The sequence below is a fragment of the Phyllostomus hastatus genome, unplaced genomic scaffold (assembly GCF_019186645.2).
Source record: "Phyllostomus hastatus isolate PE091 unplaced genomic scaffold, TTU_PhHast_1.1 phas_scaffold_93, whole genome shotgun sequence".
Classification (NCBI taxonomy): domain Eukaryota; kingdom Metazoa; phylum Chordata; class Mammalia; order Chiroptera; family Phyllostomidae; genus Phyllostomus; species Phyllostomus hastatus.
In genome coordinates, this window is record NW_025334042.1 from 15973696 (window position 1) to 15989023 (window position 15328).

At 46.5% G+C, this 15328-nt stretch overlaps 1 protein-coding gene across 1 annotated transcript; it reads left to right on the plus strand.

The window, feature by feature from the left end:
• The first annotated feature begins 921 nt into the window (after positions 1–921).
• Positions 922–14395, plus strand: SDR9C7 (short chain dehydrogenase/reductase family 9C member 7). Its single transcript, XM_045829595.1, has 4 exons — positions 922–1396; positions 4455–4713; positions 5416–5579; positions 12917–14395. Exons 1-4 carry the CDS (start codon positions 1096–1098, stop codon positions 13132–13134), a joined length of 942 nt encoding a protein of 313 aa, XP_045685551.1. The 5' UTR covers positions 922–1095; the 3' UTR covers positions 13135–14395.
• The last annotated feature ends 933 nt before the right edge of the window (positions 14396–15328 follow it).

Below are 15328 nucleotides of genomic sequence, written 5' to 3' on the forward strand. Positions count from 1 at the left end.
TAGAATCACTTTGACTCCTGGCCCCCCTTCTCTCTGCACACCCAACTAACCACTGTGCCAGTTGACTTCATAATCCCTTCCTCCCGCCATCACCACCCCCAACACCAGGCTCCTCAGATCACCAGATCACCTCGTGTGTGTCTGATCCTGGGGGTAGAAAAAAAATGCCCAGAAAATGCCCAATGGGGGCCCTGCCCCAGGGTTGCTGATGTGTCCTCAGTCCTTGACTTCCTCCATTTGCCTGGTGACTGGGGGAGGCTGGTTGCCAGGCCTGCCTGGAGTGCAATGAGGACTCCTCATTGGTGATCTGAGTATCGTTTCCCATGGACCCAGGCCCTGAGGCTCTCGGTCTTTCTGCTTTGCATGAGTAGGGGCCTCTCATCACCAGCCTCCTTTATAGGAGGGTCCTGCTGCCTCTGGCCTCAGGACAATGAAGACATAGCTTCCCAGAGAGAAACTCTTTTACATCATCTCCCATAATGGACATTCACCTAAGGGCAGAGAATTCCAGAGAGCTAATAACCTGGAACTAATTTCTCTTGGGGTTTGGAAGGCACAAAACCAATTTTGTTTGTTTTACATTAATGAATTTATCTTAATTTTTCCTCTAAAAATAAAAATTAAGTTTATTTACATGCCTGCACTCTTGACAAATTATTTCAATCCCTGGACTAGGGATGGGGAATTCCCAGGGGGCCTTTCTAGGCTGAGTTCTTTTCCATTTACCCTGCTCAGAACACCCAGGTGAGCCACCTCTCAGCACCAACATCACCACTGGGGTCTGTCCCATCCTTGGCACCTTGACCCATCGGGGCTGGGGAGAGAAAAGGGCAGCTACCAGGCTGTCTGAGGTGACAAGGCTTCAGGTTAGACTTGAATTTCTTGCATCTGGGCTAATTGGTGTGTGATGCATCCATCCACCTATAAAAATTATAGCGTGGCTCACTCAGGGTGCTGTGTGCGTTGCCAGCAGTGGAAGGGAGGAGAGCTCTTCTCAGTAGCCTCCAGCACACTGCCAGCTGAGGGTCAGAGGACCAGCCTCTCCCTCTGTCTCCTGAGCCCCATCCTTCTTGGCCATCACCTCTTTCCTGCCCTATGGCGGCTCTCACGGACCTCTCTTTTATGTACCGCTGGTTCAAGAACTGCAATCTTGTTCGAAACCTCTCAGACAAGTATGTCTTCATCACAGGCTGTGACTCGGGCTTTGGGAACCTACTGGCCAAGCAGCTGGTTGATCGAGGCATGCGGGTGTTGGCTGCTTGTTTCACCCAGGAGGGGGCCCAGAAGCTACAGCAAGATACCTCCTACCGGCTGCAGACCACCCTACTGGATGTCACCAAGAGAGACAGCATCCAGATGGCGGCCCAGTGGGTGAGGGACCAAGTGGGCGAGCAAGGTGGGGTGAATTGCATTCTTAAGCTTTAACTTATCCTTCTTTTTCTGTCTTTTCCTACAGGCATCGGACAGCTATCAGGGGCCCTGTTGTTCAGATGGGGTGGGAGAAGTGGAGACAGGGGCTGAGGCTCTGGCCCAGTGGGACGGGAAGCCATTGCATGGTTTGGTCTGTCCGCAGGAAGGGCTGATTTCCCAAGGAACTTTTCTCTCCCATATACTCAGAGGGAAGGAGGGAGGTCACCATAGGAAATAGGGGAGAGAAGCTGTGCTCTGTATGTCCAAAGCTCTAAAGACGGAGTTGCTTCTCTGGGACTTTGGCGGTCCCAGTCAACAGCTCTTGCCAGGACCAAGCTGGGTGAAGGCAAGACAGGAACATGAGGTTGGACTCCCTGAGTGGTGGCATTTGCTCTCCTTGACTGCATCCAGCTAGAAGGCTGAGGACAGAGAGATCTGTCCTTTCCTCACATCCTGGTGGATATTAGGTTGAACTCAGAGTAAGTGCTGACATCAGAATGGATGCTCCTATTGGGAAAGGAGGCTATGAGCTGTATAAGGACCTGCCTGGGGAGCTTCCTGCATGAAGGGCATGGACACAGGAACAGGAAGAACAGGGTGGCTCTGTAGTAGAAGTGACAGCCTAGGGGAAGTCCTAACTCCTAATGGAACTAGTCTGGGGTCAGTGCCCACAGGTGGGGACAGGAGAGCCCTGGAGGGACCAGGCAATAACTCCCTGCTTTATTTTTCCCTTTAGCACTTACCACTATTCCCTATTTAGTATTTTTTTTCTCATTTATTGTCTATTTTCCCTGCTAAAATAAAGCTTAGTGGGGGCAGGGCTTTTTGTCTCTTTTATTTACTACATATCCTTAGTATTTAGAACAGTGCCCGGCATCTAGCAAGGTGCCAAATATTTGTTGGGTGAATTAAGTCATGAATAATTCAGCAAGAGTGAGTGTCTTTTTTCAGCAAGCTGCCTTGCCCAGCGCCCTAGATTCAGCCCTGAGCCACTCGTGTTAATGATTCACTGGGTATATTAGTTTCTTATTGATGCTGTAATAATTTAACACAAATTTAGTGACTTAAAACAACACAGATTCATTATCTTGTCGTTCTGGAGGTCAGAAGTCCAAAATGGGCCTCACTGGGCTGAAACCAAGGTGTCAGCAGAGCTGTGTTCCTTTGCAGAGGCTCTAGGGGAAAACCCTCATCACTGCCTTTCCCAGCTTCTAGAGGCTGCCTGCATTCCTTGGCTCATGAGCCTCTTCTGTGTTCCAGGCCAGTGAGGTCAGGCCAAGTCCTTTTCACACTGCCACGTCTCTGCCTCCCTCTTCCACTTAGAAGGACATTTCTGATTATACTGGTCTCCCCAGGCTAATCCAAGATAATCTCCCCATTTTAAGGACAGTCAATTAGCAATCTGAATTTCATCTGCTACCTTAATTCCTCTTTCCCATGTAATCCACCATATTCACAGGTTCCAGGGATTAGTGTGGGCCCATCTTCAGGGGGCCATTTTCTGCCTACTCCATGAGGCAACATCCTTGAGCTAAGAAGCATTGGGAAGTAGGGGGAGGGGGGTCTGGCATACTTTCTTATTGTGCCTGAGAGTCTTTGGACATGACAGGTTGACTAAGTTTTTTGCACTCTTCTGACAGTTCTCTAGTTGCTCTTTGCAGAAAAAAAAATTAAGATTGTCCTGATTCCCCAGCAGACAAAGTTGTTTACCCGGGATGATCAGAGGTAGTGGTAAGTGTGTGTTTTTAAACCACAGGCAGAGATCACTTGGGTTTTATAGTCTTTGGTCTCAGAAGCTTCATTCCCTCCTGTAAGACAAGAGAGTCCCCTCTGCCTGAGAAGGTTCTGAGTTCTGTCAGCCAGTTGGTCTCCTGGGGTCTCTCTACTTAGAGGAAAGAGGAGGATAGGCAGGGGCATGGTTTTTGTGTGGATCAGGGCCCCAGGGGAAGGGGTAGCCCAGGTGTGGTGTTTACTTCCAGCCCTGCCCTCAGGAAGGAGTGGAAAGCGTGCCTAGAGGCGTACCTGAGGGGTTATGGGGGAGGGGAAGGGAAGGAGCCAAGGCAGTGGGGCTCATGGAATCCCTGAATGAAGGACCGGGAAGGCCTTCTTGGGGATCATTTAGAGGCTTTTCCAACATGTTTTTTAGCATCAAACACCCTCCTCCAAGTAGAATTTAACTTGTAAAACAAATGAAAGTTGAGCTTCTCCTGCATTCCCCTCCTTGGGCAGGTTCTGAGGTGCAGCCTGGAAAGCTCAGAATTGCAAACCACAGGGTGGAAACAACTATTCTAGTCCAGTCAACATAGAATCTGAGGCCCAGAGCAAGAAAGAGACTTGTGCAAGGCTGGAGGTAGAACCAGGACTAGAACTTGAGCCCTTCAAGCCTGGGCCCCTGCAGAACTGAACGGCAATACTTAGCACTTTTTCTCTCCATTTATACCAACTCAATTTAATGATCTCAGACACCTCTTTTCACACTTTCCATAATTATTTAAATGATTCATATATTTATTTATAAATGGTATTTATTTCTTCTCTGGTCTGTGAGCTCCTTGAGTGATAAGACCCTGTCTTGTTCACTTCATGTCTCTAGCACTTTCCTCTGTAACTGACAGAACACTGGTTCGTGAATGGATAAATGAATTAAGGTGTATAATAAAATTGGTCTCTTATACTTAGGGGAATACAGAGTGGGAAGCATAATGGGAAAAAGAATTCAAACATTTATTTGTTGGTATGAAAACGATATCTCTTTTCTCTTTTCCCAGAGCTAACACCTTAGATGCCATTAGCTAAAGCTGGCATTGTTAGCTGATACAGGGCCCAGGTAGCTGGTAGATGATGTGAATCAGAAAACGGGCCCCTTTAGAGAAAACTAATTAGTAAAAGGCACATCTTCCTTTGGGCTGTAATAGCTCCCTGCTCAGGCTCCAGCTCAGCGTCTTATGCTTTGTGCACCTGCTCAACAATCCTCAACAGCCCTGAGCAGTGTGTAGGAAACCTTGGTGATTTCTGTGTGGTTCTTTCTCTCCGTCTCCCCACAGGTCTCTGGGCCCTGGTGAACAACGCTGGTGTGGGCCTGCCCAGTGGTCCCAACGAATGGCTGACTATAGAGGACTTTGTGAAGGTGATCAATGTGAACCTGGTGGGACTGATTGAAGTGACCCTCCACATGCTACCCATGGTCAAGAAAGCCCGGGGCCGGGTCGTCAACATGTCCAGCTCTGGTGGTCGTGTGGCTGTCATTGGTGGTGGCTACTGTGTGTCCAAGTTTGGTGTTGAGGCCTTCTCTGACAGCATCAGGTGACTGAGCCTTGGTGCCAAGCCACTCTGGGTGGGAGTCCTGGGGTGTCACCTCAGGAAGAGAGGGCTGGGGGCGGTGAGAATGACAGCAGTGGGGCAGGGGAGTTCAGAAGAGAAGAAACTGAAACAGTAGTAGGAAGCAGGCCGGCCCTGGGGGTCCTTCCCCAAGGACCAAGAGAAGAAAGGACTAGAGAAGAGCTGGGTTGGTGCTAGGAGACTATCTTCCTGCTTTCCCTTGAGCTGCCCCAGAATAAGTGAACCCTATTTGGGCCTGTGGGCATAGGGGGGACTGTCCCCCAAACAGACAGAGAGGCCTGGGGATAGATGTGCTCATGGGAGACCCTCCGAGGGGGACACACGCCTTGTATTGACCTCTCATCCCCTTTGCCCTGTGAGTGCTGGGTGTGGGGCTGAGTGGGAGGGATCTGGTGGGAGGTAAGGCTTTAGTCTAGATTTTTTGTTAACTTCCACCCTCTGGGTTTGCCTAATGTCAATTGCCCAGAGACCAGGCTTAGGAAAAGGCTGAGGCCCTACAACAGGGTTTACTTGCATGAAAGCCAAGGCTGGCCTGGTGCAAGGGGTAGGGAGAACGCCTCCAGTTTCCTGAGGAGATCAGCACCTACACAGGTGTCAGAATGACTCTCCCCTGGTGACCCTTTGTCATCTTGGAGTCCCAGACTGAATCCAACTCTTCTTTCCCAGGCGTGAGCTCCACTACTTTGGGGTTAAAGTCAGCATCATTGAGCCTGGGAACTATCGGACGTCCATTCTGGGCAAGGACGGCATAGAGTTGCGCATGCAGAAGCTGTGGGAGCAGCTGCCTCGGGAGACCCGGGATAGCTATGGAGAGGAGTACTTCCGCATCTGTGAGTTTTCTTCGCAGGGAGAGGGTTCTCTGAGAGGAACAGGGAGCTGTTGGGGGTCACTGACATACTTCCATTTTACAGAAGATGGGGTGGAGGCTCAGAGGGGTTAAAGAGCCCAAGGCCACACAGCTAGTGACAGAGCTGAGATTTGAGAACAGAGACCAAGTGGACAACTTATGTCAGTGACAGAACTAGAGCTGCTGTGCTAGGAGAGATGCTGTCCAGGGATGTAGCCCGCTCCTGGCACCCACTCGCCCGCCCCACGTCATTATGCTAGGCAATCAGGTGAAAATGCACCGACATAAGTACAGAGAAGTTATTAAGAACACAGCTGCTTTAGCCAGACTGCCTGGGTTTGAATCCTGGCTCTACCACTTACCAGCTAGGAGACTTTGGGCACATGACCTAATAGTGCTATGCCTCAGTTTTCTCATCCATAAAATGGAGCTAATGACAGTGTCTACCTCACAGGGCTGCTCTGAGGATTAGTATCTGAGATATCTTGCACACGCTGAGTGCTTGTTAAATTAATAAAGAGGAAAAGGAGCACAGGAGTATTTTAAAGGAAGCGTCTCTAGGCAACTCTCTTCTTCTCTGAGCTAAGGGTCTTCAGTGAATCTCAGGTGTTTGGGGTGAGAAGAGGAGGGTCATAACAGCTGTTTACTATGCTGCCCCCAAAACTTGGTGCAGTACTTCCAGTTTGATGGATGAATGGAACCCTGGCCATTGGGCCTTGAGAGGAGGGGGTGTGGCTTGTGGGTACACTGGAGGAGGAATTGGCTGAAACACTTGTTAGAGCATCTCATGGTAGGAAAGAGAAGGCCACTCTGAGGACCAGAAGTGCTCATGTTCACTCAAATCATCTAATCTCAAAGCTGAGGTTTGATTTCATGAGAGGATGCTCCAGACGACTTCTTAGTTCTCTCCATTTTTCTGGCTCCCGGCACCTCAGAGCTATCTCTGTAGCTGCCTTTGGGGGTGGGCAGCCTCTGACCTGTCACTATAAATTGGTTCTGGCACCACCAGCTGGCACCTCCTTGGCAGGCAGCTCACTTCTCCAGGTGCTTCTCTGTGACCTGGCTGTTGACCAGGAAGGCAGGGCTGGCCCTTTGCTGGTTCGGGAGGCTCTCCTGGGCCAGAGTGAAGCAGCCATGGAGGCTCTCAGCCCCTTCCTGCTTCCTTTGGACCTCAGTGGTCTAGTTACTCATTTCCCTAACCTAGATTTTTTCCCTCTCTTTATTTGGCTTCTGTGAACATCCCTAAAAGACAATTTACTGCTGCAGGTAAGTTCTTAGTCTCCGGATCTAGGCTTCTGGAGTGCAAATTTCAGCTCTCCTGCTGGCCTTGGGCAAGTTACTCAGTTTTCCCATCTGAAATGAGTTATGAGAATGAAATGAATTCGTGTATATAAAGTGCTTAGAAGATGACCTGATCCCTGGTGAGAAAAATTTCATTTAAAAGTGGTTTTTATCCTCCCTCAAACTGAGTCTGGCCTCCATCCCTCCATTACACTGGTATCTACAAGCTGAAAGTTCTTGCATTGCAAAGAGAGATTCTTAGATAGTAATGATCCAAAATCCAAAGGGATGAATTTTTGAAACACACCCAGAAACCCTGGGTGGGTTATATGTAATCACTCAATCAAATCCATGACAGATATCTAACTGCCCGGCGGGTTTGTTTTAGGGGCATACTCTCCTGAACATCATACATCAACAGAGTAAAAGGTCAAGACACCAAAACCATGACAACCATTTATTCACTTAACACACATTTTATTGGGAGCCCACCACCTGCCAGGCACCACGTGGGGCTGGCGAGTGAGAGTGGATCATCAAGCAGCAGGGCTCACAGCTTGCTGCCTGCAGCTTGAGGCTCAGTAGGGGAGACAGATCTTAATAAACACACACATTTAATGGCAAATGTGGATAAGTGCCACAGAGAGAAACACAGGGCTGTGGAAGAAGAATGGGGCTGGGAGTTGGATCCCAGTATAGATTATGGTGTAGAGGAGGGCTTCTCGGAGTTGACTTTGGGGAAGAACAGATAAGGTGTTGCTGAAGACTGGAAAGAGGGGATAGGCAGGGAAGTTTTTGCAGGAAGGCCCCGAGGCAAGAAAGTCTCTAGAGGAACTTTAAGAATGCCACAGGGTGGGGAGCAGTTGAGGGAGTTGAGGGGAACAGAACTTAGAGCAACAAAGCCCACTGAGGATGAGCAGGAGGTGATCTGATTTGTAATTAGGAAGGACTGCTCTGGTTGCTTCAGTGTCGCAGGCTAGACTTCACATTGGCTTGGACTAGAGAGGAAGTGGAGAAAATGGAAAGAAGTTGATAGATGCCAGGTGTATATTAGGTCTGCTAGTACTGGGAGGGAGAAGAAGCCATAATGGATGAGTACCAGGTTTATCATTCAAGGAACCTGGTGGACAGAAGTATCATTCATTTATTGATTTAGGGGAAAATATTCAGAGTATTCCTTGAAGAAAGTAATCTTTTAGTTCTGGACATACTGGAATTCTGTGAGAAGAAAAAAAGCCTGAAGGAATTTATATCAGTTAAGAATTTTTCAATCAGTGGACAAGTGACAGAAAATCCAACCCAAATTATTTAAGCAGAAAAGGCATTTCTTGACACTCATGACTAAAAAAAAATTGAAGGAGATAGCCTTCAGGCATAGCCTGATCAAGTCCACAAATGATGTTTTTAGGACCTGGTTTTACCCTATTTCTTGGCTCTGCTTCTTTTGTGTTGGCTCCAGTCTCATAGGCTCTGTCCCCTGTGGGGGTCATGTGGCTGCAGCATCTCCTCATCTCCTCCCAGGGATAGTTCTTTCAGTAGCTCCTCAAAAGGCCTAAGACTCAGTCTGACTTAGTGGACCTAATATGGCAGGATCAGGGTCAGAAGGACCACAGGATGTACCCAACCATGAGCACATCACTGCACCCAGGGGAATGCAAAGATCTGATTGGCTCAGGCTGGGTCGTGTGCTCTGCCAAACCAAAAGACTCAGAGAGGGAGAGGCAAGAATCCCCAGAGACAAATCTGTAGCTGTTGCTCTTAGCAAGGGAAATAGATGGGTGGGTGGTGGGGGGAATAATATATATCCTCTATGAGGTCATCCTTATACTCTCCCTTACAAAAGAGTGGCCCAAATTATTTATGGGGCCACTGTGGGGCTAGGGTATAACACAGATTCAGACTGTCCCAGGAAAACCTCCCAAGGCCGTTTTCTAAGTACGTAAAGTGGCTCAGTGCAGGCAAAAGTTGTAATCTTCTGGGGGCCTTAAAAGAACATGGAGAAAGAGAAACTTCCTCTGAAAACCACTTGTCAAAAACTGCTATCATTCTTCTGAAGAATAGTAAGGACTGAGTTTATAAAATACCATGTGCTGAGTGATCTGTTGTCCAATTGCAGGAAAAAACCCTCAGGCAGCATTTGACTACTTTTAGGTAAAAAAATTTCCAGGCGACTATACTCTAATTTTCACTTCAGTTTAACTGGAGTGTATGGGGACACAGAGATGAGACAAAGTGTCCAGGAATCAGTCTAGCTGAGTTGTAGAAGCAAACACAACACCACAGGAGAATCATGCAACAACGAACATGCAAACAAAAACAAAGCAACACCCTGGCTGGTGTGGCTCAGTGGATTGAATGCTGGCCTGCAAACCAAAGGGTCACCAGTTAAATTCCCAGTCAGGGCACATGCTTGGGTTGCAGGCCAGGTCCCCAGTAGGGGAGATATAAGAGGCAACCACATATTGATGTTTTTCTCCCTCTTTCTTCCTCCCTTTCCCTCTCTCTAAAAGTAAATAAATAATATTTAAAAAACAACAACAAAGCAACAGTGCAGAGTCTTAGTTCTGCTGTTGCAGAAATCTTCACAGAGGTGACAATGGACTGCATAGTGAGCTTTGAAGAGTGAACCAGAAGGGGAAGAGATGGCAGCTACTTCCCGTGCAGGGAGGAGTGTGAGCAGTGTTTGGAGGCCTGACTACACTGCATGCTTTTGGAGCCAGTGTGGATTCAGAGTTTAGATCACAGCCATCTCTCCGGCTATGTTTCACAGCTTGTCTAAACTTCAGTTTCCTCATTATAAAGTGTATTAACTCCTCTCTCATGGATCGTTCAGAGAATTAAACCTCAGCCATCATCGTCAGTACAGTTTGGCCTGAGAGAAGTATGAAGGGGTTGTGGTGGAGGTGAGGCTGGGAGCGATTAGGGGTCAGATCATAGGAGGCTTCGATGGCCACACTAAGGAGTGTGGCTCTTATCCTGAAAGCATTGGAGAGCCTGTTAAATGGCTCTGAAGTGACCTGCTTGGACCTGTGTTGCTGTAGGAAGGATAAGGGTGGAGACAAGAGACCAGCTGGGAGGCTGTTGCAGAAATCCACTGAAGGAACAACAAAGGCATGAAGTCTTAGTGGTCATGGGAACTGTGTGTGTTGGTGGGGGGCGGGTAGTGTTTAAGGAGGCAAGTCCTGTGGAGACAGACTGAAGAAGTATTTAGGAGTGGTCATACAGCTCTACTGGGCAGAACCTCCAGCAAGTTATGGCCAATCAGACAGTCCCATGACCTGTGAACTCTGGACCAGATTAGGTATTTTGGAGTGATAGTTACGCTAATTAATAACCACTTAACACAGGAACATTCCCAAAGAAGTAGCACACAGAATCACCAGGGCAGGCACGTGAACAGGGCACAGTATTCGTCCTAATAGGCCTGGAGTTGAGCCACAGCCTACAGGCAACACAGTCACCTGCCAGGTTTCTTTCTTTATCTCAACCCTGCCAGGGAGGCCACCAAAAATTCCCCTTTTGGCCCCCTCTCTTCCTGGGGAGGGACTAGATCAGAAGTAGTTGTCTCTGACAAAGGAGAAGAGGCCAGAAACTCAACTATTGGGTCCATAAGTGCCAAAGCCTGGTCCCTGATGCTGAGTTCTCACAACACAAATGTGCCCTGTTGCTTGAATCCAAAGCCCATGCTCTTCACTGTATAGGAGAATGATGGCTTAGATGGGTACTCCTGTCCCCCTTCCCACTCCATGTCTAACAGGGTGCCCAGCACAAAATAGGAGGTTGATAAATATTTAAAAGAAGAATGAAAGAATGTGCTTTATACAACTTCATGTCTCAGGTAGCTTTTTCTATCCCACTGGCTGTGTGGGTCCTTCCAATCTTTCAGAGCCTAGTTCCAAAACCACCTTATCACATCAGCTTCCTCGCCTCTTCAGCCCACACAGCCTTCCCTGGCTCTGAGTGAGCACACTCAGCCCTGAGCATCGTGAATGAGTCCCCTGACACTCGCCTCCCAGCCTGGACCTGCTGCTAGTGGACTGTGTGTCAGGTCCAAGGACAGAGGGCCGAGTGTTGGAATCCTAAGACATTATCACTTTACAGACAGTCTGGCTTTAAGTCAGTGTGGCTCTTTTGGAGACCCTAAAAGGTCATTTGTTCTTTTTCACTGCAGTAGTTTTCTCTCTAGGAAGCAGAAAGGGAAGTTCCTCAAAGTCAGGGTTAGGGAAACTCAAATGATATTGTCCTGTCCTCATCAACTCAGTGTCTGGCTCAGAGGGGTGAATTCCTAGCCTTCTTGGACCATCTCCAAAGTCAGGCCCACTTTAGCTCTCTCTTTGTTTTCAAGTTTTAATCCTTTACCTCAAAGTCTGACTCAAAGGCACCACTTCCTTCAGAGTGCTTGGGGATGTCACCAAATTACAAGCCCAAGGGCACCCGTGCAGATCAGAGCCCACAAGTGTATTTCCTTTCTCCTATTTGCGTGGTGAGCTTCAGCAGGCTGGGACCAATTGGGTGCTTTGCATCCACCTCCACACTTATGTGCCTGTTGTTAGCAGAATACCCTCATGTTTATTAGAGCCTTACAAGGCACCTGTCTGTGCTTGAAACCATTTGAACCCCACAATGGCCTGTAACCAAGGTAAGATCAGTGTTACTATTTTCTAATGACATTTTTTCCATGTATGCTTTTGCAGAAAATTTGGGAACTCTAGGGAGTAAGCATGAAACCCTCCAGCAACTGGAAATCCCAATAGCCAGATAATATTTTACTTCCATCCAATTTTTCTATGCAGTTAAATACATTTGTTTTCTATGTCATCCTCCTCCACTTTCTAACCTGCTATTATTTATATTTCTTTTTTTTAAGATTTTATTTATTTCTTTTTAGAGAGGGAAGGGAGGGAGAAAGAGAGAGAGAGAGAGAGAGAGAAGAACATCAATGTGTGGTTGCTGGGGGCCATGGCCTGCAACCCAGGCATGTGCCCTGACTGGGAATCGAACCTGCGATGCTTTGGTTTGCAGCCCATGCTCAATCTACTGAGTTACGCCAACCAGGGCTATTTGTATTTCTTATTCTCTAGGACAGGTGACAGATGAGTTATCCTCATTTTACAGATGACGACAGTTTAAGCTCCAGGTCACACAACTAATACGCAGCAGAACAGGGCACAGGTTTTCTTGTTGCTAGTCTAACACAATAGTAGTAATTCAACACACGATTCTTTTTTTTTTTTTCCAATTAGTTTACCTTCAATACTATTGTGTATTAGTTTCAGGTGCACAGCATAGTGGTTAGATAGTCATATACTTTGCAAAGTGATCCCCCTGATATTTCAAGTACCCACCTGGTGCTATATGTAGTCATTACAATATTATTGACTATATTCCCTATGCTATACTTATGTCCCTGTGACTATTTTGTGACTACCAATTTGTACTTCTTAATTTCTTCACCTTTTTCATCTAACCCCTCAACTTCTTTCCTCTGACAACCATCAGTCTGGTCTCTCTATTTATGAGTATGTTTCTGTTTTCTTTGTTCATTTATTTTGCTCTTTAGATTCCACATATGAGTAAAATTGTATGGTATTTTAATCATACAAATACCAATATATGGTACACCATAATGGGTACTTTGCATAATACCCTATAGGTCTATCCATGTGGTCACAAATGGTAAGATTTCATTTTTTATAGCCACATAATATTCTCTTGTAGATATGTACCATCACGTTTTTATCCACCTGTCTATGGAGGGGCACTTGGGTTGCTTCCATTTCTTGGCTATTGTAAATAATGCTGCAATGAACATAGGGATGGATATATTCTTTTGAATTAGTACAATAAACAATTATTGAATTCAGGAATAGAAATAAGATTATTTACAGGGTGTTTGTGTAAGGGACAACCTGGAGGGTGTGGTAGATCTGCCTGAAACATTAGATAAGTTATCTGATGGAAAGAGAGCTTGGATGGAATTCAGAAAGAACCATCATTAATGAAAAATAATAAAGCCCTTTATTCCCCTCCCCCAAACAGATACTGAGAAGTTAATAAACATGACTCGGTCAGCAGAGCCAAGGCTCAGAGATGTCATCAATAGCATGGAACATGCCATCGTTTCCCGGAGCCCACGCATCCGCTACAACCCTGGCCTGGATGCGAAACTCCTCTACCTGCCCTTGGCTAAGCTGCCCACCCCTGTGACAGATTTCATCCTGAGCCGGTACCTTCCAAGGCCAGCAGACAGTGTCTGAGCCGGGGAAGCCCAAAGGGTGGTCAGTGAAGTGTCCAGAAGGATGCTGGGAGAAGGGACTCTGAGGTCACAAAAGGTGGCAGCAGACTTTCTGGGGACACTTTGCTTGGCTGACACACATTGCTGGTGAATTTATGGGTAACTTCTAATAGAAGATGAGGGCCTCTTCCCACTCACTGGGGCCACACAGAAACCTGCGATGGCCTTTGCAGGTTCAAAGACCTGCAGGATGGCCCCGGCACTAGCTGTCGCCTGATCTGTATATGGCTTTTGCTGGACCTGGGAAAGTCAAGGAGAGGATAACTAACTCCTGCTGAATCATGAACCTCCCTCAGTTGTCGCTGCCACCGGGAAATACTGTGGCACAACCAGACCACGGGAGAGTCTCGACCACTTTCTTATTGGGTCTCTCACTATGCATTAACCTCTTACACACAACCCATTATTTGAAGTGTATGGTAGGGCAGACGGAGTACATGAATAAACAGGGAAAGTTTAGGATACTTTCGCTCTGTTTGGATTTCTCTATCCATAGGTGATTGGGGCCCACATGAAATAATATACATTTATTTAATTACCATTAATTAATTCTTCAAATATTTATTGAGTTCTTATTACATACCAGGCACTGTGTAGCTGCTAGGTTATAAAATGATTCAATCATGGTCTTGGTTTATTTTGTGTTTTTGTTTTTGTTTTTTAGCACAGTATGTAGTAGTGACGATGGATAAACAGTGATAAAAGAAACAGAAATCAGAAAACCACATTTTTAGAGCTGTTAAGAGTCTTGGAGGTCATCTAATTCAGGGGGCCCCAAAATTGTCTGTATGTCATAATCATGCAGTTAATTAAAATAAGATTCCTAGGCCTTTATGTTAGAAAATATGACTTAGTAGACTTGGGATGGGGCCCAGAAATCTGTATTTGTAACAAGAACATAGATGATTCTGATGCACTTGGGAACTGCTGATAGCTCCACAGAAGTAATTAACGCTCAGAGGAGGATTGGATGTGACCAATTCAAAGCCCCTCAGCATATGACCAAGATAAAAGTCAGATGTTCAGATTCCCAGTGTAGGATTTTTGTTATAGAAGAATAAATTTCTGAAATTAATAACATTGTTAAATAATTCATTGAACTAAATTTTTTAAAAAATACCTTAAATTTCTGGGTCATATGAAGTTCTATTGAAAAAAAAAGATGTTTTTGATCTTGAGGAATGGTCATGTAATAAAAGCAAATGTGAAAATTTTTTAAAAAATGTCTTTGTGTCTCTTCAACATCTGGCAGAACATGAAAATAATAAAATTGAACTTAATGGCATCTACAAAAGACCCTTTTTCCAAATAAGGTAACATTCACAGATTCCAGGGAGTAGGATGTGGACACATACTTTTGGGGGTCCCCATACAACCCACTGAGTCTGTTATTTGCACCACTTCTATTCCTGGCACCAAATTCTGTATCAGGAAGGATGCACTGAGATGCAAGTAACTGAAAAGCCAACTCATCATTGGCTTAAACAGTAAAGAGTTAAGGCAAGATCCCATAGCTGAATGATGGTGTTAATGGATATTCTTGCCGACACAGTAAAGAATTACAGATCAGCAAGGCAGTGGATTGTATGGATTCTATAACCGAGTATGGCACACAAGGCTGCAGCTGGCCAGCAAGGCAGTGGCTGGTGGACCAGGTGGTCCCACATTTGCTCACAGATAAACCAGGAGAAACTGGGGAGCAGGATGGACTGCACAACCCAGGGTCCCAGCACAGGGAAATAAAGCCTCAAACCACTGATTGGAAACACCTCTTGGGGTTGAGGTGGCCATGGGAGAAACTCCCAGCCTCACAGGGGAGTTCATTGGAGAGTCCCACGGGTCCTAGAAAATACACAGGCCCACCCACCCGGGAGTCAGCACCAGAAGGGCCCAATTTATTGGTGGGAAGCAGGGGGAGTGACTGAAATCTGGCAGAGAGTGGAGCAAGTGCCATTGTTCCCTCTCGGACCCCTGCTCCACATACAGTATCATGACCCAGCGACATGGGTTACCCCGCCCTGGTGAATACCTAAGGCTCCACCCCTTACTATGGAACACACACATCAAGACAAAAAAAAAAAATGGCCCAAACCAAAGAACAGATAAAAGCACCAGAAAAAATACAACTAAGCAACAAAGAGATAGCCAACCTATCA

What these genes read in the sequence shown, in the direction of transcription:
- SDR9C7 (XM_045829595.1), top strand. Translation starts at nt 1,096, where the DNA reads ATGGCGGCTCTCACGGACCTCTCTTTTATGTACCGCTGGTTCAAGAAC. An exon ending in GCCTTCTCTGACAGCATCAG is followed by an intron (nt 4,714 to 5,415) that starts GTGACTGAGCCT and finishes CTTCTTTCCCAG; the next exon opens with GCGTGAGCTCCACTACTTTG. An exon ending in AGAGGAGTACTTCCGCATCT is followed by an intron (nt 5,580 to 12,916) that starts GTGAGTTTTCTT and finishes TCCCCCAAACAG; the next exon opens with ATACTGAGAAGTTAATAAAC.